Raw genomic sequence first — 24,281 nt, forward strand, 5'->3', positions numbered from 1 at the left:
AGTATATAGATCGAGTCACTTAGATAAAACTATGTATTTGGGTCTAATAGTGATAAACTTACTACGGTAACTTATCGAGGGTCGTCACTGGAGTTGTGCATCTACCCTTTCATTATCTCTCATGCGGTGTTGGTATGTTCATATTAGCAATTCGTCGCGCGCCAGAGAATCACTTGCTCGCGCATTTTCCCTGACACCGGCTAGAAAGTCGATCAGCTGATACTGGCTCAGCTTCCGCTTGGTCAGAACGGCAAGAAGAACTGTGTGTATAGGCCCAGGAATTTTGCTTCCTAGAATTGTTTGACCTTAATTTGTTTTGCTTTGTGATTATGCTCAGACAGTGTCTTTTCCTCCGTTTTAAGCTTGTAGTCTTGTATCGCGTCCATAGGCACGAATGACCTTGACCTTTGCTGTGCCCACCCCGACCCTGTACATCGTCTGCTCGAGCATTGGATTCGCATTGAGGAAGGTTTGACAGCTAGGGCAGTGAGCGCCCGTTCAAGTACTGGACAAAAACGAACAGGTATCTATAAGGTCATATCTTAGATTTTGTTGTAGCTACTGTCGGTGATATTGATAAGATATATTAAGGACAGGATCGGAATTTACTGATGCGATTAATTTGACTAAGCAGTACAGCCTCACATAGCCAGGGTCATTTACAATGACTACATGAAGTAGAATGAATAGACGTATCTATCAACATGATAAAAGCTGTTTCTTTTTCTGTCATACTTTATCACCACTTCATTTGCAGGCGAGTTTGTCCGTTGGTATAAACCCACCTCTATTACCTAGCTAGGAGAGGTGTGATAAGTGTTGTAATCACGTCACATGGCTTGTTAGGCAACAGCTGATCATCGTTAGTCTACACGTCCAGTCATCGGAAACGGACTTACATACTAATAATGGCAGACAAGAAGAAGAAAATGGGAAAATACAAAACTACGGAGGCAGATGAGCCATTGCAAGGTGCCACCGAGGAAAGGAGTGCGAGAGGGGGTGACTTCGAGCAACCAGATGGGGGGTGGGGATGGGTCGTCTGCTTTACCTCAATGTGGGCAAATGGAACTGTGTTCGGCATTATCAACACGTTTGGGATTGTCTATGTTCATATGAGAGACTTGTATGCCAAAGATGACCCAGATGTGTCTTTCAAAACATGTGAGTATGCATATATAATTATTTAATTCAAGATCTTGAACCAAGTTAATTAGAATGTACGTATCCTCATCCCCTCTGTCAATTATTCAAAGTCATACTTATTCTCGAGCATGAATCTTGGAAATGCCCTTGGTCAAATACCAAAGATTATAAGAGTTATTACATAACAGGGTGAAAGTATAAACAATGTGACTCTATAATTTTATATATTTAATTAGTGATCTGCATAATCAGTTTGGCCCCATGTACATGGAATAGATATTTTTACTCTTCCATACGATACTTCAACTCATGTAATTAAGTTTACTAGTAGAGGTAAACTTTTGAGTATTTTGTCATGATATACACTGTATTGTTTGCATGAAACATTGTGCTTGACTGAGTGCCTCCTGACCGACTTCTACACCAATGTGTCAGTGATATATATGTATCTGTAAGCACAACCTATGAACACCAACAAACGACAAAAATGACTTATTTTTTCTTCTGTACACATTACCGATTATTTACAGAAAAAAAGAGTGTATAACTGAAATATGTTCCATACAACTCTTATCAAAGGTATTTGGTATCTATGGTTTAGCTGAGGTATTTATGTATTAAATACCCTTTTAAAATAATTAATTATGAATAGAATACACAGTGCTCTTTAGAAAGTGGTTGAATGTAACATGTTGTATTTGGGATTACCCTTTCCACATACCAATATCCCTAACATATTTTGTCCAGTATATAACATTTGGGATTACCCTTTCTCAGTAAAGTACAGATTCCAGTACTTTTGTTAGGCTGAGTCCCATTCAGAATTCAAAACCCACACTCTCAAGAGTCAAGCACCTAATCGCCCACACACAAAGTTCCCAGATTGGACTCCACCTAACAATAGCACTGGAATCTGTACTTTACTGAGAAAGGGTAATCCCAAATGTTATATACTGGACAAAATATGTTAGAGATATTGGTATTTTTATGATTGATATTTTATCAGTGTGTCAATGAATAAATAGATCATTATGCATAATTTCAAAATTTACCGTATATCCCTAACTATTTTTGTCGAGTATATATGTTACATTAAGTATTAGATCAACAGATTTATACCAGTATGAAATTAGGATAACAGAATAGCTCTTTTATGTAACATGTTATTTACAAACAAAACACAGACAGACGATCTGTTACACTTAGATATTTATTAGCAGCCGTTTGTATTCTAATAATGAATCAATAAAAAAAAAATTGATTCGGGAACATTGCATACATGCAATCAGTCTGTGTCCTCAGCCACTAGTTAGATCCTCCACTGTCTCGTCAAACAAAGTCTAATTGTAAGCTCTGCCTCTTATGGCCTCTCTGTGTATGTATGCATGTGTGCGTGCGCGTGCATGTTTGTACATTGGGGCTGTTACGATTCATTTCTGTTTCCGTCGATGTGAAACCGTAAACTTTCATAAATGCAATTCATTATTCGTGATCACTAGAATCCAATATTCATCACTGATTTTTAAAAGGGAGTTTTTACTTGAGCTTGAGTGTATTTATCAAAGCTAGATATACGACATGGAATATATCCAAGCCTGTCAGGATAATACTCAACAGTCTTCTATATTTAGTTTGATAGTAATGTGGTCACTGGCCACTGTCATGATGAACTACCACTGTTAAGATAGTCAAAACATGTCAAAAAACCTATTTTGTTATTGGTTCACTGAATATAATAACCATCAACTGCTAAGTTGCTTTCACAATATTCGTATTCGTTACCTAATATTCGTGATGTTATCATGTTCAACTCATAGTGGATTCACTGCAGCCCTTGTGTAAATGCATAATGATTTTTATATCTATGCCTATATTTAGACTTGATAATCCGGATTTGAAGGCTCAATAAAAGTTTTTTGACTATGGCACAGACTATCATGTGTATCGTGAGACTGAGCTTAGGACTGTGGAAATGTTTAATTCCCTCACTTACTTTAACAGGTTTAATGTTTTCACCTACACACATGATCACATAGATGATTATATTTAAATGTCTTAATTATGTTAGCACTCCTACAAGCTTGTCCTTTGTAGAGTACTTGCAAAAGGCTATTTTGTAAGACTGACTTTGGCTGACAAGTTAAGACTTTATGCAATCTGTGTAATGAAGAATGCTGTTGTATAAGGAGACTGGGGGCGGTGGGGTAGCCTAATGGTTAAAGCGTTGGCTCGTCACGCCGAAGACCCGGTTGAATCCCACATGGGTTCAATGTGAAGCCCAAAACGGCTCATTGATGTTGCTGGAATATTGCTAAAAGCGGCGTAAAACCATACTCAGTCAGTCAGTCAGTATAAGGAGACTCAGAGATTGGAGCCACAGCAGCAATGTGAACAGTGCATGTTGAAAACGGCTCAGTATATAGGGCTTCCCGCAGTGAGGGTAGTTCTGACATAACCTTCCTTATGTCACAAAGGTACTGATCAGCTGGAGCCAGTCCTGGACACAAGTCACATGTAGAGACATGATTATATCAGAGTATCAGTAAACCTATGATCTGGAATAAACCTGTGTGAGGGGAGTTTCAGGCCCAGGCCAATTAACTGGTGAAAGGAAGCTGATACAGTGTGTGTGGAAGGCCTTAAGTAATACCTGGTCTAAATAATTCACACCTGAAATCCCTTTGTTTACATGGCATCTGTGTAATAACTACCATATTGGACTCATGACTAGGAAATCCCAGTGATACTTTAAAGTCTATGTCGGTATAAGCATTGTTGTGGGATTACACACTCTAAATGTAGTTACAAGGGATCGGAAACCCTAAATACCCTATGAATTCCCCTTGATTTAAACCACAATTAAGATTAAATTGAAAAGAAATATTGCACTGTGTAAAGGTCACTCCATTTAAAGCTGTAAACAGTTTGTGATCCATTTATGTATAAAAGTTTATGTTGAATATTACTATTATTAGTAGGGTTGGGTATTGCCAAAATTTACGTATTGCGATATGTGTTGGCGAATATTGCAATATATTGTGAAAGTGTCACACATGGTTTAAGGTAAAGAAATTACTGTTTCCTTTCTTTTGAAACAATGCCACTGACCACTGTCAGGACTCAGATGTGATTGTACAAGAGATCAATTGAAATGGTTCCCAATTTAAGACTTCGCTTTAAAGTTTGGAACTCGAGAAAAAGCATCTGCAGCAGCGTCCGCTGTTTGGTCTGTTTATCCCTGCAACGAGTGTTTTGTTTATATGGTTTAAATGTCACGCAAATGAAATTATATGACCAATAAACATTCTCAAAACTATTAATTCATAATAATAAAGGAAATACAAATGTCATTAGTATTTTTGACTACATCATGAGAATTACCGATAACGGTCACGGAAATTGCCGATGGTATCGGCAGAACCGGTTTGCGAAAAGGGTACCGCAATATATTGTATTGTGAAGTTTGAATTGCAATATACCAGTTAACCGGTATTATCGCCCCACCCCTAATTATTAGTCAGTTAAAACTTAATGTTACAGTCACAGAAATGCCAACAGGGAGGGTTTTGTTTAATGAAGTGTGTCACTGTTCTGTAATATACAGTGTACTCTGTCAATACCGGCATCAGTCGGGACCAAGTAAAAATGCCGGTTTTGACAGAGTGCCGGTTTAGCTAGGTTCGCTTATGACGTCTGCGCACACGGAAGTTCGCTGTCGTACTGTCACTTTAGCATTAACAAGATGTTTGAATAAGAAACAAGGCAGTGTCTGAATGCACATTCATGTTGTTTAAATCAAATAAAAATGTCTGGAATCTCTTATTAAATTTCAACTGATCATATATTATCGGCAGAATTAAAATTATAAACTATTTTTCGTGAATGTTATTGCAAACAACGATTCTTGTTTATGCTTCGCAGCGGTCTACAATAGCATTGTCAAAGAGCAAAGTAACGATGTTTCAAACATCGAGGAAATCATTAAATAAATTGAAATCAACAATAACATTCAGTCAAACGTACATATAAAATTACTATTTCCATACTTTTGTGCGATCATGCAATGTAAGTCAAGTCACTGACAAGTTACATCTCGGCTTTCACACGATGCTTAATGTGAAAATATATGCATGAAGCATTTTGTCATAGGCCATAACCTAGCACGATATGTCCAATACGCTCCATAATTTACGATAGGTAGCTATATGTCTTCTTAATATGTTCAGAATAGCATTATTTTACCCAAAAACTTTCGCCTTAATCTAAAAGCTTCCGCTTAATTTAGGACGGCATCCATTTCCATAATATGATTGGTTGCTTAGGTCACGGTTCGATTTTGACCAATCACGCACCCTTATAAGCAGAGTGTAGTGAAAAGCCGCCGCTAGAAACCAATCTTTATCCAATAAAATCGCTTCTTACAAATGTGAAAATACTCGGCAAGAGTACAGTGATATTGTTGATGTTCAGAGCTTTCGAACGATACACGCCATCAAACGATTCGCTTCTATGTAAGTGACACGTACACTCACTAATTAACAAGAAACTGATTGACACTTCCCCGCTTTCTGAATAATCTCGAGTCAATAATTCGCTAATCAACAAAATGTAAACACTTGCTTGTTTATACAGTCAAACTGCCCACTACATGTATTAATTACTCTGGGTAAGTGTTACGCACTCACTCACTGATTAACAAGATACTGATTAACACTTCCCGTTTCTGAATAATCTCGAGTCACAGCGAATTGTGTTGTTACATCATTTGGACCTAGTTACATCAAAGGGTTACGCCGTCTTTCATGTGCCGGTTTTTACAGATTCGTTTTCATAACAACTTGTTCGTTGGGACTGAAAAACAATGCCGATATCCTGAATAGACAGATGCCGATGTTTACAGAAGTTTCTAAATGATAATAACGTGCATTTCTGCCGGGACTGAAACTTTGTGCCGATGTAGACAGAGTGCCGGTGTTAAGAGAGGCCGGTATTGACAGAGTCCACTGTATTGTGAAACAAATGGTACAGATATACTGAATGTCATTTAAGTCTTGTGTAAATCTTTTTTGCTTATTGTAGAGCATTTAAATGACAAGCACCTGAACAGGGAGGAACATGAAGAAACATGTAGTTTGAGTGATCATTATTTCTCACTGCCATGATGTAGATCATGAGGACATCACCTACAATGTTGGTTTTGTGACGCCGTCATGCACTACCTCATATAAATGGGTGCTCATATAAATAATTATAGTGTAAAATTTGTTTACAATTATAGTGTAAAAAATATTCATAATCCATAAATGTCTTGTTCAGTATATGCATGAAAATATTTTATCATTGTATGGAGATGTTGATTCGAATCAAATCAGATATCACAATCTACAATATGCAAATGAAGACGTGAAGTAGTTTTTATCTCCATACATTGATTAGCATTCCATACATTCCCAGTACGATTAGATAGGAGTTTTCTGAAGTGTTGATGATAATGTAGACAACAATGGCTTCAAATCATAAGGCAGTATGTAATACAGAGGCAGTTCATTCAAACACTATTCATACACAGTTTCTAAAGAGTACCATAGTAAAGTGCAAGTACCATGGATGGGTACAATTTTGCAGAATTTTATAATGAGATTGTCCCATTGTTCATGCAACTGTTTGAACAAATTTTGATTTTAAAAACGAAATAGCCCCCAAACAACCAGTAAACTTGTCACAAAAACAACTGTTTGGCCCCATCGTTAAAATTGCACAGCATGTTAAAAACCGGAAACTCGTCTGAAATTTGTCCACACTCAAAGACTGTTTTGTTTTGGAATCCAGTTATAGAATGTGTGATTTCAGCGCTTCACTTTGACATTTAAAGACATTGTGCAAGTGCTGTGATGTTTTTGTCTTTCACAGTAGAATGTGTCAAAGAAAACTAAACTGATATTCACAACAAAGAAACAAACTTTAATGTTTTGCATTAATGTTAGGAAAATATGGTCTTGAAAATTTTATGTAAGATATTATACCATATATGATTAGGATATTACTACCATTGTGTGTTTCTATATCCAAAACATAAAAAAAATATGTATTATATTATCACCAAATGCTCAAAGTTTTTGTCCCAATCATTATAATTTGTATACTTCTTAAAGTTAAAGTGATTGGTGCCTTCGTGTTTATGCATCATAATACACAAATATGAAGAATACAATATATGTATTTTGCTCACCAGATGCTTGCATAGTATTTATATATAAATTAAGATATGGACACTCAGGTGACTCTATAATGCTTTGATTGGGAGAGATAAAACAAAAGAATTTTGCCCTCTTTGCCCTTCTTTCATGTTTATCCTCATTCATACTTTAACAAACTGTATGCTAGGCACATCCATACAACAGGGAAGTTATAATGTTGCTCACCTGAAAAAACAATACTTGAAAAGTTGTGTTTGAGTTGTCTTCGTTCCAATAGAAGAAGTTCCTTAAGTTCTGTAATTCTTGTTTTTGTACACTACATTCACGCCTGTGTTATTGTTTTACAGCATGGGTCGGTTCAGTGTGCACAGGTACAACATTCCTCATGTGTATGTTTGCAAGTATTGTCAGTGACAGACTTGGAATCAGGAAAACAGCCATGTTTGGTGGATTTCTTGGATTTCTTGGTTTACTGGCAAGTGCTTTTGTGAACCAGTTACAACTCCTATATCTTACCTATGGAATACTCCTTGGAATTGGATCCTCGTGTTCCTATGCACCATCACTAGTCATCCTTGGACATTACTTCAGAAAGCATATGGGTCTGGTGAATGGACTGGTGACCTTTGGAAGTTCCGTGTTCACAATAGGCCTCTCCCTGTGCCTCCCCGTCTTGTTGAAAGAAGCTGGACTTCGATATACGTTCATTTTCTTAGGAGGACTGAACTTTTTGTTGATATTCTGTGCCTTAACATGGAAACCTTTGATAAAGAGAGAGTCCAACCTAGCAAGTCTTGCTCTGTCAAAGGAAAGTATTGTTGAGCATGTGAATGACTGTTGTTCATTTACCAAGAAGTTCCTCAATGTGAATATCTGGAAAAATAAGGGATATGTTGTTTGGGCACTTTCAAATGGTGTTTCTCTTTTTGGATATTTTGTACCTTTTGTACATTTGGTAAGTAGAAAGTTAGTTTTATGCCTTATATTTTTTGTGAAACAATGTGAAATGTATAGATAGACATGACAATAGACCCAAATGAATTTAGTACTGTATGTGTCTCTGATAGGATAGGTCCACAACAGGGGACATTAAACTGTGTTGAGTTGTCAGTCTTGGGAGATGTACGGTATGCTACCAGTGAGGGAGGTTCTATGACTATTTCGGGTTACACTGCTGTAGCTGAAATATTGCTGAGTACAGTGCTAAACAACCAGAAAAAAGCCTAGTGGTAAGACGTGCAAAGAGATCCATATTCCTGTATTTACACATTTCCAGAAGCGAACATCACTGGCAGTCACTTAGACTAAGGCTTAGTCTCTGAATATATATAATTTGATAGTAACAAACAAGCCCATTTATATTGAAAAAGAGCCCTAGGGAGACCAGAGATTCAGAACCTGAGGAAATCTAGACTTGCTTTATTTAGGGCTCTAGCACTGCAGAGAGGGCTTGACAGTAGGGAAATTAATGTGGTTCAGGGACTGTGAGACAGACTAGCAGTCACTATGAGTAACTGCAGCTAGACCACAGCTCATTTCGTTGGATAAACTAACTACATGTAGTCTCTCCTGATTTGCTCTCAGAATAACTCCCCATTTAAGGACTGGTAATAACAACATAGTAACATGTTCCGTTATCTCAAACAGAAATGAGTTAATGTCAAGGTACAGGTCCAGATGCAGAATGAGTGAGTGAGTTTAGTTTTACGCTGGTTTTAGCAATATTTCAGCAATATCACAGTGAGGGACTCCAGAAATGGGCTTCATACATTGTACCCATGTGGAGAATCGAACCTCTGTCTTCAACATGATGAGCAAATGCTTTAACCACTAGGCTACCCCACCGCCCCTCCTGATGAAGAAGATTTTACTGTAAATGATCATGGTTGTTATGTCGATAAGAATTTCATGTAATATTTGTTGACAAATTGTTGTCATCTGTTGCAGGTGAAACACACCAGTGACCGGTTCCCCAGTTATGATGGCAGCTTGCTGGTCATGTGTATGAGCATCACCTCAGGGGTTGGCAGAATTGTGTTTGGGAAGGTTGCTGACTTTTCCTGGGTCAACCGAATTAGAATGCAGCAGTTTGCTTTCCTTATTTTGGGTGTGACAACCATGTGCATTCCATTTGCGAACAACTTTGCAAGTCTTATCGCTATCACTCTGGTCATGGGCATCTGTGACGGTATATTCATCTGTCTCCTGGGACCTATTGCCTTTGATATTGTGGGTCCCACCGGTGCATCACAGGCCCTTGGCTTTCTCTTTGGGATATTCAGTCTTCCAATGACAGTTGGACCCCCTATTGCAGGTAAGATACTACTTGCACAGAACATTCAATATGACTTTCTTGTAAATTTTCTGATGATGGGCAGTGTTGACGCACAGTCTGTTCCTGCAAAGCTGTTTCATTGAACAGATATATAGTTTTATGCCAATGTCATGTAAAGGGGCAAATTGATTGGTTAATTTCAAAACCATGAGTGAGGGAAATTAAGAACTAAGTTGGGGATAAGGGAGATGAAGATGGTGATGTCACTACCAATACACAGTGCTGTGGGATAATTTTGCATCTGTGCAGACATGGAATCTTATTTTATACAGGGTGGAAAGCACTGTGACTCATGCTCTGTATTGGGAAATATCATTCTACACAATTCACTAGTCCATGACAGTATATATTGGATGGAAAGATCATGATATAGACCCTTTTGGGATAATGAAAACTTTTTCAAATGATTATGAAAGTTAACATGTTTTTTCAAATGACTGAGAATTTTAAGTTGTTCATTTCAACATGTGCATGTTTTGGACTCATATATATAAATTTTTAATGTTTAGGTAACTAAAACCTGTTAAAAAGTCTCATTTTAGTAGTTTTCAGAAAAACTTCTTATTTTGAACACAAACAAATCTGTGACTCAATTATTAATTTCTTACAATGTGTTCCTTAAATCAGTAATAACATTATATAAGAATAGATATTTTTCACTTTTTGAAAAGATTTGTTTTTCTCTCATATTAGCCATACTTGTTTATTGTATTATGTGCAAAAGCAAAACCATGCAATATAACGAAAAAGAGCAAACAAAACTGGCTAAGTTTTCCATCATTTGAACAATGTCTGGTAATTTTAAATACCAATATTTCAACATTTTATACCTGTGTAAAGTTTCACGTTTACAGCAGGCAAAAATTGCACAGATCCAGGGCCCAGTTTCACAAAACAATCTGAGGACTGCAATGGTTGTAAGCCTATGTAATGTTACATTCTGGGAGTTACAATCACCGTAGGGCTAAGACCATATTGAGGGACTGGTGGGTAGTAGTGGCAGGGTGACCAGCCCGCATTTATTCTCTGTGTAGTAATTAATTCAACATCTGTTTAATTCAATAACTGAAGTATTTGCTTGATATTTTAAGAAAAAACAACTAATAATTAAGAATTGCAAATGTATTCCATATATATTTTTGTATTCCATTTGCAAATCTTCCTTTCCTGTCCTATTTCCAAGTACCCAAGCAAATCAAAATATTTAGCTGTACAATTCCTTTTTCACTTTACTCTTTACTTTTGTTAATGGTTATAGTGGGTGTGACAAAATCACCCTAAAAGTATGATATATATTGAGGTGTATCACATGTAGAGAATATCTAAAATAGATCAATAGTTCAGGCTGTTAGTGTGATTCATATGTAGGACAACAAGATGTCTTTCAATACCATCATATATAAGTCAGTCTGCTATGAACAATGCATGATACTGGAGGTCAGTGGTTACAAGTGTTGTAAAAGCGACATGCAGACTGAGATATAATTATGACACCCATTGTAACACTTGATCAGGTGACGGCTAGTTCTGATTATTCACTTCAGTCTGTCCAAAGGATCTTGTGTATATTACATCGTTTTGCTCAGGTGACGCCTGGTAATTAATTATAGAAGAAGTGTATGTGTGGAAGAGGGAGAGGGTTGAACATGTTGAATAGGCCATGTGTCCTGAATGAGGGCTAAAGTCCAGTGATTTAGCCCTAGTTTTGGTTAGAGTATGGGTATAGGTTACACTTTGTACTACAGTGTTGTATGTTCAGGGATGCAAATTGGATATAGTCCCTGAACAAAGTACATATTGCATCAACCAAGCTTACAGCACAACAGAGGTACATGACAAACTATAACCAGTTTCATGCGTTGTGAAAATATATTTGTCCAAAGCTGTACATATTGCCAAGTTACAGTACATTTTTGTTTTTGGCAGGTGTCGTAATATGTGTATACAGAAAGAAAACTGCTGTACATTTCTACAATACCTATTCCGACAACAACAGATACAGCATCACTGTGTCCAATGTTAAATCTGTTCCAGGCTATAAGAATTTCGATATTTTTAGGGGCAGCTGTATTTGCTAGCACTCTTCTGGCATCACCACACAAAAGAACAGTATTTCCCAAATATAACTATATGAGGAAATAAACATATCGCCTGAGGCCCATATGACCAACATTTGAAATTATGTATCATTTGGCCACTAAATTTGCATTTGCTTTACAGGTCATGAAATAAAGAGCATTTGGGGGACTTAAACAAATATGACAAACGTGTGTAAATATGGCCATCATGTACATACATTTATAATGTCTGAAATAATTGTAAATATTGTATATTTATGACACAGGTTTAAATACCCTTGAAATTGTGTATGATCAGGTTTATATTTATTCCTTATTTCATACTCTTCTAAATACTTGGTGATAGATAATTGGATTATTACCATATTGACAGAAATAAGCATTTAATTAAATGGCTCGGTACTATAAACACACTATTTTACCAGCAATGCTTCATTAGTGTGCAGCAGCCATGCCATGGATGAAATGAGGTAATCAGTAACATATGGCATGGCGATTCACTTTTCCACAGATATTTTAAGTTTCCTGTGTAGGCTGAGTATTAGTCTGTCTCACAGTCCCTGAGCTATATTATTTTCCCTACAGCCTAGCCCTCCGCAATGCTAAAGCCCTAAATGAAGCAAGTCTTGATCACTGGCTATTTCTTACGAACTTCTTAAGCCCATTCTTAACACATTGGCTACGTTCAAAGTGCTCCCTGGGGCTCCTTTTCTATTTAAATGGGTTTATTTGTTACAGTCAAAATTATATATATTCAGAGACTAACCATTAGTCTAGCTGAGTATCAACCATGACTGCAGTAAATGAATTGATAACAGGTTTTAACTGAGCAAAGGCTTACAGAAAGTATAGTGATATATAAGCATTTGATATGACATAGCAACATAAGTTTTTGATTTGACTGAAAAATGCAAAATATGTGGGTATACTCTCCAACAGGCTTGTCCATGGGGGTTATATTTGAAACTATTTCTTAAATCATCTAATGACTGTACACTTGCATCATGAGAAAATGTGATTGTTCTAAGGAAATGATCCATATGGTGGTGGTGTGTGGGCCTCTGCATAGACCCCAGGTCACAAATCAGTTGAAGTTAAGCAATGTTATTCACAGAGAGCCCTATATATGGGTGACAGTGTCGGGCAGCTTGACTCCTGAGAGTTTTCTAGTTTCCTGCCCCACAACGAAGCACATGTAACATATGACAGGAGTTATTGGAGCACTGGTTAAAATGTAGTTTATATAGAATGTGATATAATGCAATAGATTTCCAGTGTCTGGGCTGCTAAAAGGTTTAATTTGAATCTGAAGGGTATTATATTCAAATGAAAGATTCTGTTCATGTAAGTAACATGCAGAATGCAGTAACTGACTTGTAATGTTTCCTCATATTATCAATTATACATATACACACACAAGGTGTGCCTTTGTGCAAATGAGTGCTCCCATCCCTTTGTCCTTATAATATTATAACAGGATCGGATGGTCAGGCTCGCTGATTTGGTTGACACATGTCATCGTATCCCAAAGGTGTAGATTGATGCTCATGCTGTTGATCACTGGATTGTCTGGTCCAGACATGATTATTTACAGACTGCCACCATATAAGTGGAAATTGCTGAGTGCGCGTAAAACTAAACTCACTCACTCACTATAATAATACATTATCATTCCAACTCAGAAGGAAGAAAAATAAAAGTAAAACAATGCCTATGTCAGTATGTCATAATAATAACCCATTACATCATATATGATACTGGTTTAAGAAATTCTTAACAATACCCACAAAGATGTTAACATTATGTTGTTATAGCTACTCTCAAACCTGCAAGTTCTCCAGGAGTTCTCAAGCTACATAGGTACACTATTCTTTCATGCCATATTTTTCTTGATTATGCATTTCACTTTTCTCTAGAGACAATTCATTTGTCATTGTCATTTTTAAAAGACTACTCAATCTCCTTTTCATTCTGAAATGTTTGCATTGTTTTCTTTTTGTTAGCAACATGAACTTTGTGAATAAAGACATGAACTTTGTGAATAAAGACAGTACAGTTACTACTCAGATACAATATTATACAATACATTATGCAAATTAAGCACATACAGCAGGTGTTTTTGAAACTGATGATATTACTCATAAATGTGAATATGAGATTGTGCTAACTTTTTTCGCAAACACATGGCAATTTCTGTAAGCAGAATCGTACAATATCCAATGCTGACTGACAGCTGAGATTACATGTGACCACTGAAGACATTTTACTGTTCTGCTTGCTGACCCTGATGTGTAAATCATATGTTGTACACAGACACACTGCAAACACTATGATGTGTACTTACAACATATTTTATGTTTGTATTGTATAAATTCAACATATCTTTTTCTAGGGAATGACAGAATGATTATTGTTATCAGCTGTTATGTAGCTATTCAAGGCTAGTGTTTTGCCAGACATAATATTTCCATATTTTAGTGAAAGGAAGATTAGTGTCCCATTATCATGCAATTTGTCCTCTTTATTGGTGCAATGTCACACTCCTACAAAACTTCATTTAATCATTGCTAAATGTTTATAGTGTTGCACTCTAAGCTGTTCAGCATGTATTTGTGACATTAAATGAAAGTTTGATTTAAGGAATGTTGAGGCCTTATATGATGCATGTGGGAGCATGTCCATGTACACTGTGTGAGTGTGATGTGCTTTTGTGACCTTTCATTTGGCATTATGGCCTTCAATCATCCACAGGGTAGTGGAAACAGGGAAAGGAGGGGAGGTACCTGTACATAGTGAAAATGGATTGATACTAGTGTTGGAGCGGTTGATCGCATAATCGGTCAATCGATTGATTTCGCATGTGTCAGCCATTATCGATGGGCTGAGAGACAAATCAATAGTCATACAAAATTTAGAAAGTATGTTTTTTTATTGTAATGTTTGCTAAATCAAGACTTAAACAACTGATGCAGTTTCCTGACTCATAAAACTGCAATGTAACTAACAGGAAGTATCCTCGATTGTCTTGACTGTGGTATTAATCGGTGTTATGATTGTGTCCCTTTATTGCCCACCTGAGTTTTGTTGTTGAGTTTATGATCATAAATGATTATTGATTGTTTACTGAGCTCTAATTATCGATCTGCATACTGTGACTGTGAGTGATAACCAGCACTGATTGATATGTCTCCATGCCTCCAGATAAGCTGCGTATTTGCTTAAAATATGCAAACTGTATATTTGAAAACAAGCCTAATTCAATGGTGTACTATCTGGTTTTTGGTCCCTTGCATGTGAATGTATCAGGGTAGTTTAAAGTATGAGTGACCTAAGTTAATCAGTGTTTTATCAAGAACTTAGCACAGTACTGGATTTAAAACAATATAATGCAGCCTGAATAGAATACAAAGTAGCTGCCAGGAGAAGGCAAACACTGCATTCATGTTTATTGCATGCATCTATGAGGGATTTATAACTTTGTGCTTGACAAAGAATGTTATTTTAAATTCCCCTATATAATGCATAAGTTCAAAATATGCATACAGAACATCAAACGTAGAAGCAACATTTTCACCAAAGGTGCACTATTTCATGTAATCTAAATCATTACATCAACAATCAAATGTAAATTTTCACATATCAGAATACACATACACTGTCAGTATTTGGAAAAATAAATCCATCAAAATGCTTCTTTCATTATTGAAACAGTAAATGGAACTTATCATGAAACTTTAACAATGATGTACCTTGAAGGTTGCTAAAGGTTAACTTAGGTTATACCTTGGTTATATAGCAAAGCCTTCAACAGAAAAATGTAGGTTTTAATCACAGAAAGCATATGACTACAAACAGGTTTTTAAAGTACTGGTACTAGTTAGTTAACATCACAGATTATATGTAAGAGTTAAGTTTTTCATGAAAAAAGTGGGAATGAGTGTGCCAGGAACCTGTGATCATAGGTGGTTGACATGGAAATTATGACCCTTTTTTAACCATAGCAATTTCTTAACAGTTTTGAAACAACATCCTACTTTAATTCTGTATTACTATGTTTTATTCACAGTATTCATAATATTTATTTGAATTCCAACTGCTGGATACTACACAGTATACAAGTCCATGTTGAATGTTAAAGTACTGTCGGAAATAAAAAAGCACTGTTTTTTAGGCTGTTACTCTGTATCCCTAAAATTTACACAATTGCAAATAGCATATGTCGAAATAACCCACATCGGCCTAACTGAGTACAGTAGGATGCGTGATAGGATATCCAGAAAAGCATGTTTACTCGTAAAATCAGGCAAAACTTAGAAAAAATACGAAAAGCTGCTGAAAACAATAGATCAGACTATAGATGGCAATTAGGATGCTCAGCCAGGTAAGACTACGGACCGTCGACTCACCTGGCTTGAAATGCATGTGCTGCCTGCAGGCACAAGGGGTCATCTCATATATTTTATGCTTTTTCATGTGCGTTGTATATGTCTCATCTATTGGTTAACATCTTACGTGTCTTTGTGTCATAAAGTTTATGTTGAGATATGTAAAAGAGTATGATACCCATACAAAAGCTTAAATTAGCCATCATATTAAATGTCTCAAAATGTATAGGTGACATGACCACTTGAAGATCGACAGGACTGGACATTATTTGTAAATTGTTATGACATGCCGTTTACTTCCCCAGTTTAATTCACCTAAAGGATTATCTTATCTCAGCTGATATCTGTATCCCCCAGCCCGACCCCAACCATTGTCTGCGACACCCGTCCTGGTTTTGCGTTTGAGACGACCCCTCCTACCTGTTTCTTTTTGTAGTGATAGTGAGACTCCATGGTAGCTACATCCTTAATAGTTTCAGTCTTAAAGTTATTATTTTTCACGTCAGCTATCGCTTATAATGAAACTAATTTTTATTGCAAAACGGACATTTAAAAAGTTTCCTTTGTAATACAGTATCATTGCACACTAATTTGCATAAAGCCATGGTCTGTTCCAAATAAGTCGCTTTCGACTTAGAACAAAACTGCATTGCTCATTTCTACACTAATCTCTCCTCAGTAAAGTCCTTTCTCTACGGTTCCCATCTCTCCACCTCTGAGACTGTAGTTAGGCCGAACTTAGTTTAACAGATATTTCACATTTTCACATGTTAACAACATAAATTGTAGATATAAATGCGAAAAAACTTTTTTTTTCAATTTCCGACTGTACTTTAGTCTATAAATTCTATCACTGTTGAACAATGAGTACCTTAAATCACTTGTAACTGCTAAATGTGCTAAAACATGCTAGGTGAAACATAACACTTGTAGGTGCATCTAGGATGGCCACCATATTTCAATGCAGGACCTTGGGGGCTGTCCAAGGAGCCAGGCTAGGATCGAGCCCCCCTGTGACTGGGTGTAAAAACCTTGGAGTCAAGTTTGTGTGCAGACTCTTTCAGTGTTGTCACAACCCTGTGCACTTAAAAGAACCCACGAATCCATTGGTATATGACCAGATGGTGGCCACATGAATACGTGCAAACACTTAGTTGCTGGTACAGCAACATGCAGTAAAAAAAAGTCCCTGTCCACCCAGCTCACTCAATAGTGAATGGGTACCTCGTAAGGATGGGAAAGCCGCAATAACTCGGTGCGCCTTGTGACTGCAAGAGTTGTAGGCTCCCCAGGGAGTTGAGATTGATAATATGATGTGCTGTTGAGATTGACATCCAATGATCGAGGGGAAAAATACTAGTGCCTTGAGCATGTACTAGTTGCGTGGATATGTGCGCTATATAAATATCCTCCAACCTTGCTCACGAGCGCTATTTCAATCACATTACTTGTGCTGTAACACACATTTCAAGCTTTAGACAGCTAGCAACAGTTTGCATAAAAACATATGTCAGTTTTCACCGTGTGTGAATTGGCTTATCAATCAGTTACTTCCTGGTTACAGTACTTGTCCAGTCTCCCTCCATCACAGGGACAGATCATATTATATTTATGTGTAATAATAATAATAAATAATATGTGTATTTATAATGCGCTGAATTCCACACATAAGGCATGCTCAAAGCGCTACATATTTACAAATATTTACAAAGCAAAGGTTATGCTAGAACGAGGCTGAAATTTTTGGAAAGTTAAGTTACAGATCGTAATATTTTCTGAAAAGATGGGTTTTCAGGGAACTTTTAAATGAGTCAATGGAGGGAGACATTTTGAGTTCAGTCGGGAGTTGATTCCACAACTGTGGAGCACCATAGCTGAAGGAGCGAAACACGAATGCCCGGAGTTTCTGTCTGGGAATAGTGAGAAGGTGTCTATCTGCCGATCTTAACATTCTGGAAGGATTGTGCTTGGTGACTAGCTCAACAAGGTACTCTGGAGCCGTAAGATGATAACACTGGTAGGCAAGACTCAGGACCTTGAATTCAATTCTGGCTCTGATTGGTAGCCAGTGAAGAGACTTAAGAACAGGCGTTATGTGGATCCTAGAGGGAACTTTGCTGACAAGTCGAGCTGCAGAGTTTTGTACTTTCTGGAGTTTTGATAGAAGTTTTTCGGAAAGTTCGTAGAAGATGCTATTACAGTAGTCAATCTTTGTTTGAGACAGTGTATTGAGTATAATAAGTAAGGTTTGCAAATAATTCCATAGGTGGTGGCATGGGACAAGTGAATATTCAATTCGGGCAAGGAAGAATTGCTGTCATTACTTGTCTATGAGCAATGGGATAATTTGGGGGTTTACTAGTCTGTGCTGAAATTGACATTTTAGTCACGTTATTACACTGTCCGGATGTGTGGGGTTTTCATTGTAGCCATCTAACTTGATGTTTTTAATCTATGTCATAGCTTTTATTCAACTTTGAATCTGTTTAAACTATGTGTGGAACAGATCAGTACATGACCATTATTTTCAATTCATGTGAATTCCTCATGTATAAACTACTTTCTATTTTACTTGAATCTTTTCAATTTCATTATCCATTTTTCAAAATATATACAGTAAAATATGTGAACAGCTGATTGCCATCTACCTTATTTACAGGACAATTAAAAGTGATAATCCCACTCTCTGCATATACAGTGATCGAAATAGTGTCCCATGGCATAGTTGATTATTTTCACAGTGCCCTGGTGGCATGCCTAAAATTATGTAAATAATACTCACCATGATTCATTTCATGGAAAATGCAATAAATGTGACCAATTCAAATCATTAAAATAAAACCAGTTTTTGCAGCTTATGAAACTATTTTTGGTACACTCAATCTCACAGTTTAACATTTGTGTCACCATTTTGAATTCCAGTGCCCATGACAGGAAATCCCAGTGATAACATAGTTTGTGGGTCCAGGACAAATGATTCAGCTGAACTATTCTTGCAGTCATTACAGTGTTCAGGAAATCCTGCTCTCAAGTTTACATGTTTACATGATATTTACTGATTTAGTGAACAATAAATTAAAATAACATAAATGTTGTGATGTTTCAAGTCATCAAAAGGGAAAGGCACACAATTTCACAAAGGCACATCTAAGCTGTCTTTCTTGTGCCTTATGGCACCCTTCAAAAAAATTGATTCATCCCAGAATATATAAACATGCCTTGCATAACAGGAAATACCACTGAAATTGTAAATTATCATGCCATGTGATTTTGTATGGCAAAACTCACATTCCTTTTATGTGTCTCTTGTTTTGTAATATGCTTATTTTGGTACTGTTCTTGGACAGGCAGTTGCAGCAACATTCTGACAATCCTGACTGACACATAGCCTGAAAATTTAGTTAACCATAAAAGAATAGACTACAAGTTGTATTGGTTTTTCAAAAAATCATTGCATGCCATTGCTTCAATTCAGAACACTTTGTTACACAGTGGTTCTGCTTTCCATGACTAGATCAACTATCCTGACCCTCTTTGTAGCCACACATTGTAACATGGGCATACTAAGCTAATTAGGACCATTTCTCTTTTATACATAGCCAATAGTCCTGGTAATTTATCATCAGCTGTCACAATGTAGTATGATCTAATAGAAGGGAATGAAAGCAGCATGTACTCTTGTAACTGCAAACATCACAATCTATGCTCAGGTCAAATCAAACTCTGAATTTAAATGAATAAACCTTATTTCTGGAATATTAAGAAGTCTTGGTTCAGCCAGCACAGGACTAGGAATTGTGTCGTGCAGGGGAATATCATATATTATAGCTAAAATGGATAAAATTATCATTAAAATGCCCGCACGTTATCAGAAATGAGCGGGCCACTGTAACTTGATAATGCCCCAAAATGCTTGATGACGAGCCATTATCGAGCCCGTTGTTCGGTGACGTCATAAGTAGCTCAGTTCTTGATGTTCGATTAACCTACAGCTCATTTGAACTTGGGTTCAAATTTGATGAAATTTCTGACTCACATTCGTTACATGTACCTGTGGCATGTACATGTACCTCGGGCTTTTCAACTGCACTCCTTCGTCGGGCAGTTAATGAAAGACCTCGGGCTTCTGCAAATGATAGTGCCCTGAAAACTAGCGTTACCCTAATAATATTAGGTGGGGAAGAGTGAGCGTCCTAAATCTGGAGGGCTTATGACACACCACCTCCACCATCTAGTCTGTACAATATCTGCCTGGAGAATGGAAGGTTGCTATTTCGAGCCTTGTCATACCAACAGGTGTTAAAGGATGGTACCTGTTGTTTTGGCATTTAAGGTGTGTCTGAATAGAACCCTTGGATATTTGAATGTACTTAATTAAACATCTCTCACCTACTTAAGGAAATTTGTGTAATATGCCTAATGAAAGTAAACCCTTTAGCTAATCAGTGGACTCTGGTGCCTTTGACTTCTACGATTCCCAGTATTGCCCCTTCCGTATATGGTGAACAGAAACACGAGGGATCATGAATATCTTTAAGGATATTTGTATGAAATATGTGTGCTTAGTCTTCACTCCAGAAAATTTTAAACTTTTTTCCTGTTCAGGATAAAAATCAGTTGTTCCTCACTATTGTGTTTGTCCAGCAAATATCACTCTATTTATTACACTGTCTCTGTTCTTTCTGCAGGTCTCCTGTATGATCACCTTGGTTCTTACAACATAGCATTCCACTGTGCAGGTGCCCCTCCAATCATTGGGGCTATCATCATGTTCCTCATTCCTCGCACAAAGCAGGTAAGTCCCTCGCCTTTAACTTTCAGTTGGCCAAAGTGAACTTATGTCATGTAAGTCCAGCATGCAGAGTCAGTGGGTCATCTGTAACCTGTAGTTGAAATTTCAGATCCAAAATTTTATTAAATTTTTTCATCCAAGAGTGTTTACATAATTTTAGCAAAATTGTTTGCAAAGTTGTTATTATTATTTACTACTGGATATTTATATAGCGCACATATCCACGCACTAGTGCAAGCTCAAGGCGCTGGTATTTTATCCCCCGATCATTTGATGTCAGTCTAACGGCACATCTTATTATCAATCTCAACTCCCTGGGGAGTCTACAACTCTTGCTGTCACAAAGCGCACCGAGTTATTGCGGCTTTCCCATCCTTACGAGGTACCCATTCACAGCTTGGTGGACTGGGACACATAGTCACAGTACTTTGTCCAAGTTTACTGCATGTTGCTGTACCAGCAACTAGGTGTTTGCATGTATTCATGTGGCCACCATCTGGTCATATACCAACGGATTCGTGGGTTCTTTTAAGTGCACAGGGTTGTGTACTGTACACTAGGGGTTGTGACAACACTGGAAGAGTCTGCACACAAAGTTGACTCCAAGATTTTTACATTCGGTCACAGGTGGGCTCGATCTGCACTTCATGCCCGCTGGATCACTAGCTGGCGCCTTAGCCAGCTCGCCCACCACGCCACGCAAAGTTATCACTGTTATTTACAGCAAACACTTTCAGGTTACATTTATTGACACCTTGAAACAAACTTGACAGAGAATTTATGTTATATATGCCATGACTTGACTCAGTCAAAGTCATATTTATTGTAGTTGATTACTGTCAACATAATGGTTCTGCTATCTTGACTCAGCAGTATTGACAGTGACTGATCCCATTGTTCCGTACACAAAATAAATCCGGCAAGACCGATCAGCTGCCCCAAAGCGCTAGAGTTTAACTTTGAAATACAATGTTTGTTCCTAATACAAAATAATATCCCATCAAAAAACACATTCCTGTTAAAAACCTTCTGTATATTATTCCTGCTAAAATACATGTATTAACCTCAGATACAATTTGTCCAATGTTTGCAAAATAATTCTTTAGAGGTATCTTATTGGGTACATTTTATTCAAATCATTTGGGTAAGTTAGCGAAACGATACATACAGTAATCTTTATCTCAGCATTTAAAACAATGTTTTTCATAACAGGAAATATCATTTAAAAGGTAAATTATTACATCACATGATGTTTTGTCTCATATTTCAAATTGTTATCATCTGTTTGTTTACCTGAATTTGGTGAAGGGATACAATGGATTTTTCCGAGCTTGATACTAAAAGTCTTATTTTCCAAAAGATATTGCATTATGTATATTGCAATTTATTAAAAAATATTACTGTAAATTACACAATTTTGTAATTGTTTGACAAAATATTGTGAATATGATATTTACAAGTAGACAACTTACATGCCTTATCCATAGAACTTGGTTTTCCTTCATTTTTACAACTTCTGAAAATGCCTCTCAAAGAAACTAATTACATGCCTTCTGTTCTGCATAATATCTTCCACTTATGTTCAGAATATCATTTGATTAGTTGAATAATAAGAACATGCCTGTGACACCATTTAGAAAATTGCTCATGACATGATGTCAAGCTTTGGGAGGCTAGGGCAGACTATGAAGGTCAGAGTACTATCATTTTCACTAACGCTCATTTATATTCTTTCAGACATACCCTGGTGTTACTGACACACAAGAATTTGCTGCATTGTCTCAACAAAACATATTTGCTGGACCAGATCATGGTAAATCTAACCACAGAATTTCTTCTGAACTGAAATTTTTTTATTTATTATTTTATTATTGAGCATATTTGAACATTGATAATTTCCAAGTAGGAAATTATCAAGAACAGTATTTTCCATTTTGTGTCAACCAGGTTTAGCTGTTTGATACTTAATTATATGGAAGTAGCACAAACTGCCTTTTCAAGGTTTGCATATTGGCCTGTATGCCTATTGGCCCAGAGCAGTTTCCATATCTCTACTGAAAGCAGTGTTTTTTTGTACAGTTGAAACAGTAAACTGTAATGATATGAATCACCTTCAACAAAGGAAAGCACAACCAGTTGCCTAATGTTTCCCTGCAGACTGGCAATCAACATTCACAATGAGATAAAACTGGAGGAATTGGTTCCCACAAGGCATGTGTAGTACCATGCGGGATCGAGGTGATACTGTTTCAAACACGTTGTTCTGAACGTCTCGAACACGTCATGTCAGGACAGGCAGCCCTGGTTGTAATCCCCAAGACATTGGGAATGCATTGTGTAAATCACTGATCCATTTTCTTTGGTAAATATAATTGCTACATGCTTTGCATATGGTTAATGTGGAATTATGTCTGTACAAGTGTACAAGTTGTACTTCGGTGATGGTTCCAGGACACTGGTAGAATTCTAATGTATGTATCAATCATGATCCTGTTTTCCTTTCAGATGATGAACTGAAGGTAAACGGAAAGGGACCGTCAGCCACCGAGATGATTGTTGTTGAGGGCCATGATCTATTGGAAGAATTTGCTGCCAGCTCAGATAAGCAGGCTTTGTACAAGGAGGAAGTGAAAGCAGAGTTATCTTCCTCAGATGATAAACCTGATAATGAGATTCGAGTATAAAACTTCTTGTTGTTTACAGATGAAAGTCATCATTACTATGCAAGTGACATAAAGAATCAAAATGTGAGACTGATCAAAACAAATGTTGAGCTTCGAGACTGAATGATATGTGTTCCACAGGGATGTATTTCTATTGAATGAACAATTTAAGTTGTCTACCATGGGGACTCAAGGCAAAATTTACTTCCTTGCTTATAATGTGTTAATGGCAAGCTGTATCTAAATACTGTAATCATTTCAAAAGTCTGTGCATGTCTTTGTGAAATGAAATATAGATGTGCAAGTTGAAATCAATAATGAAAAATGTGTGCACACATTTATTTGTTGTTAGTTTCTGTAGTTTTACAGTGTTGGTCTTCGTTGAACTGAATGAAGTACTAAGTTAAGGTGCATGTAACTCTGATACTGTTCAATCTCATTATTTTGAGATCTTTGCTCTGATATGATATCTGTCTGCATAGAGATCTGACAACCTCACTGTAGGATGCCATGTCAGGTGAACTTATTCAGCCAATCAGCCTTGGAGCTTCAAAATACTCTGTGTGAGTGCGCAAAGCATTCAGATTTTAGCATGTGTAATTTTGGTCTCCCTAAAATGAATAAAACTGGAGAGTTCTGATTGTATAGCTGCACTTTTATATTCTATCATGACATCTGACTGGCT

The 24,281-nt window shown here is 36.9% G+C and overlaps 1 protein-coding gene across 4 annotated transcripts; it reads left to right on the forward strand.

Moving 5' to 3' along the window:
* LOC124260012 (monocarboxylate transporter 10-like) lies at nucleotides 1-24,281 on the forward strand. 4 transcript variants are annotated; one of them, XM_046694239.1, is made up of 8 exons: nucleotides 1-262; nucleotides 363-534; nucleotides 758-1,164; nucleotides 7,691-8,298; nucleotides 9,291-9,657; nucleotides 20,830-20,936; nucleotides 22,671-22,746; nucleotides 23,439-24,281. In XM_046694239.1, exons 3-8 carry the CDS (start codon nucleotides 909-911, stop codon nucleotides 23,615-23,617), a joined length of 1,593 nt encoding a protein of 530 aa, XP_046550195.1. In that variant the 5' UTR covers nucleotides 1-262; nucleotides 363-534; nucleotides 758-908; the 3' UTR covers nucleotides 23,618-24,281. The 4 variants fall into 4 exon arrangements, with proteins under 4 accessions (XP_046550195.1, XP_046550192.1, XP_046550193.1 ...); XM_046694236.1 differs by having other exon boundaries at nucleotides 1-534; XM_046694237.1 differs by having other exon boundaries at nucleotides 1-523.

Source organism: Haliotis rubra, unplaced genomic scaffold (genome assembly GCF_003918875.1).
Source record: "Haliotis rubra isolate DU_JTF1 unplaced genomic scaffold, ASM391887v1 Scf747, whole genome shotgun sequence".
NCBI classification, from domain to species: Eukaryota; Metazoa; Mollusca; class Gastropoda; order Lepetellida; family Haliotidae; genus Haliotis; species Haliotis rubra.

What these genes read in the sequence shown, in the direction of transcription:
- LOC124260012 (XM_046694236.1), top strand. Translation starts at nt 909, where the DNA reads ATGGCAGACAAGAAGAAGAAAATGGGAAAATACAAAACTACGGAGGCA. An exon ending in AGATGTGTCTTTCAAAACAT is followed by an intron (nt 1,165 to 7,690) that starts GTGAGTATGCAT and finishes ATTGTTTTACAG; the next exon opens with CATGGGTCGGTTCAGTGTGC. An exon ending in ATTTGCTGGACCAGATCATG is followed by an intron (nt 22,747 to 23,438) that starts GTAAATCTAACC and finishes TTTTCCTTTCAG; the next exon opens with ATGATGAACTGAAGGTAAAC.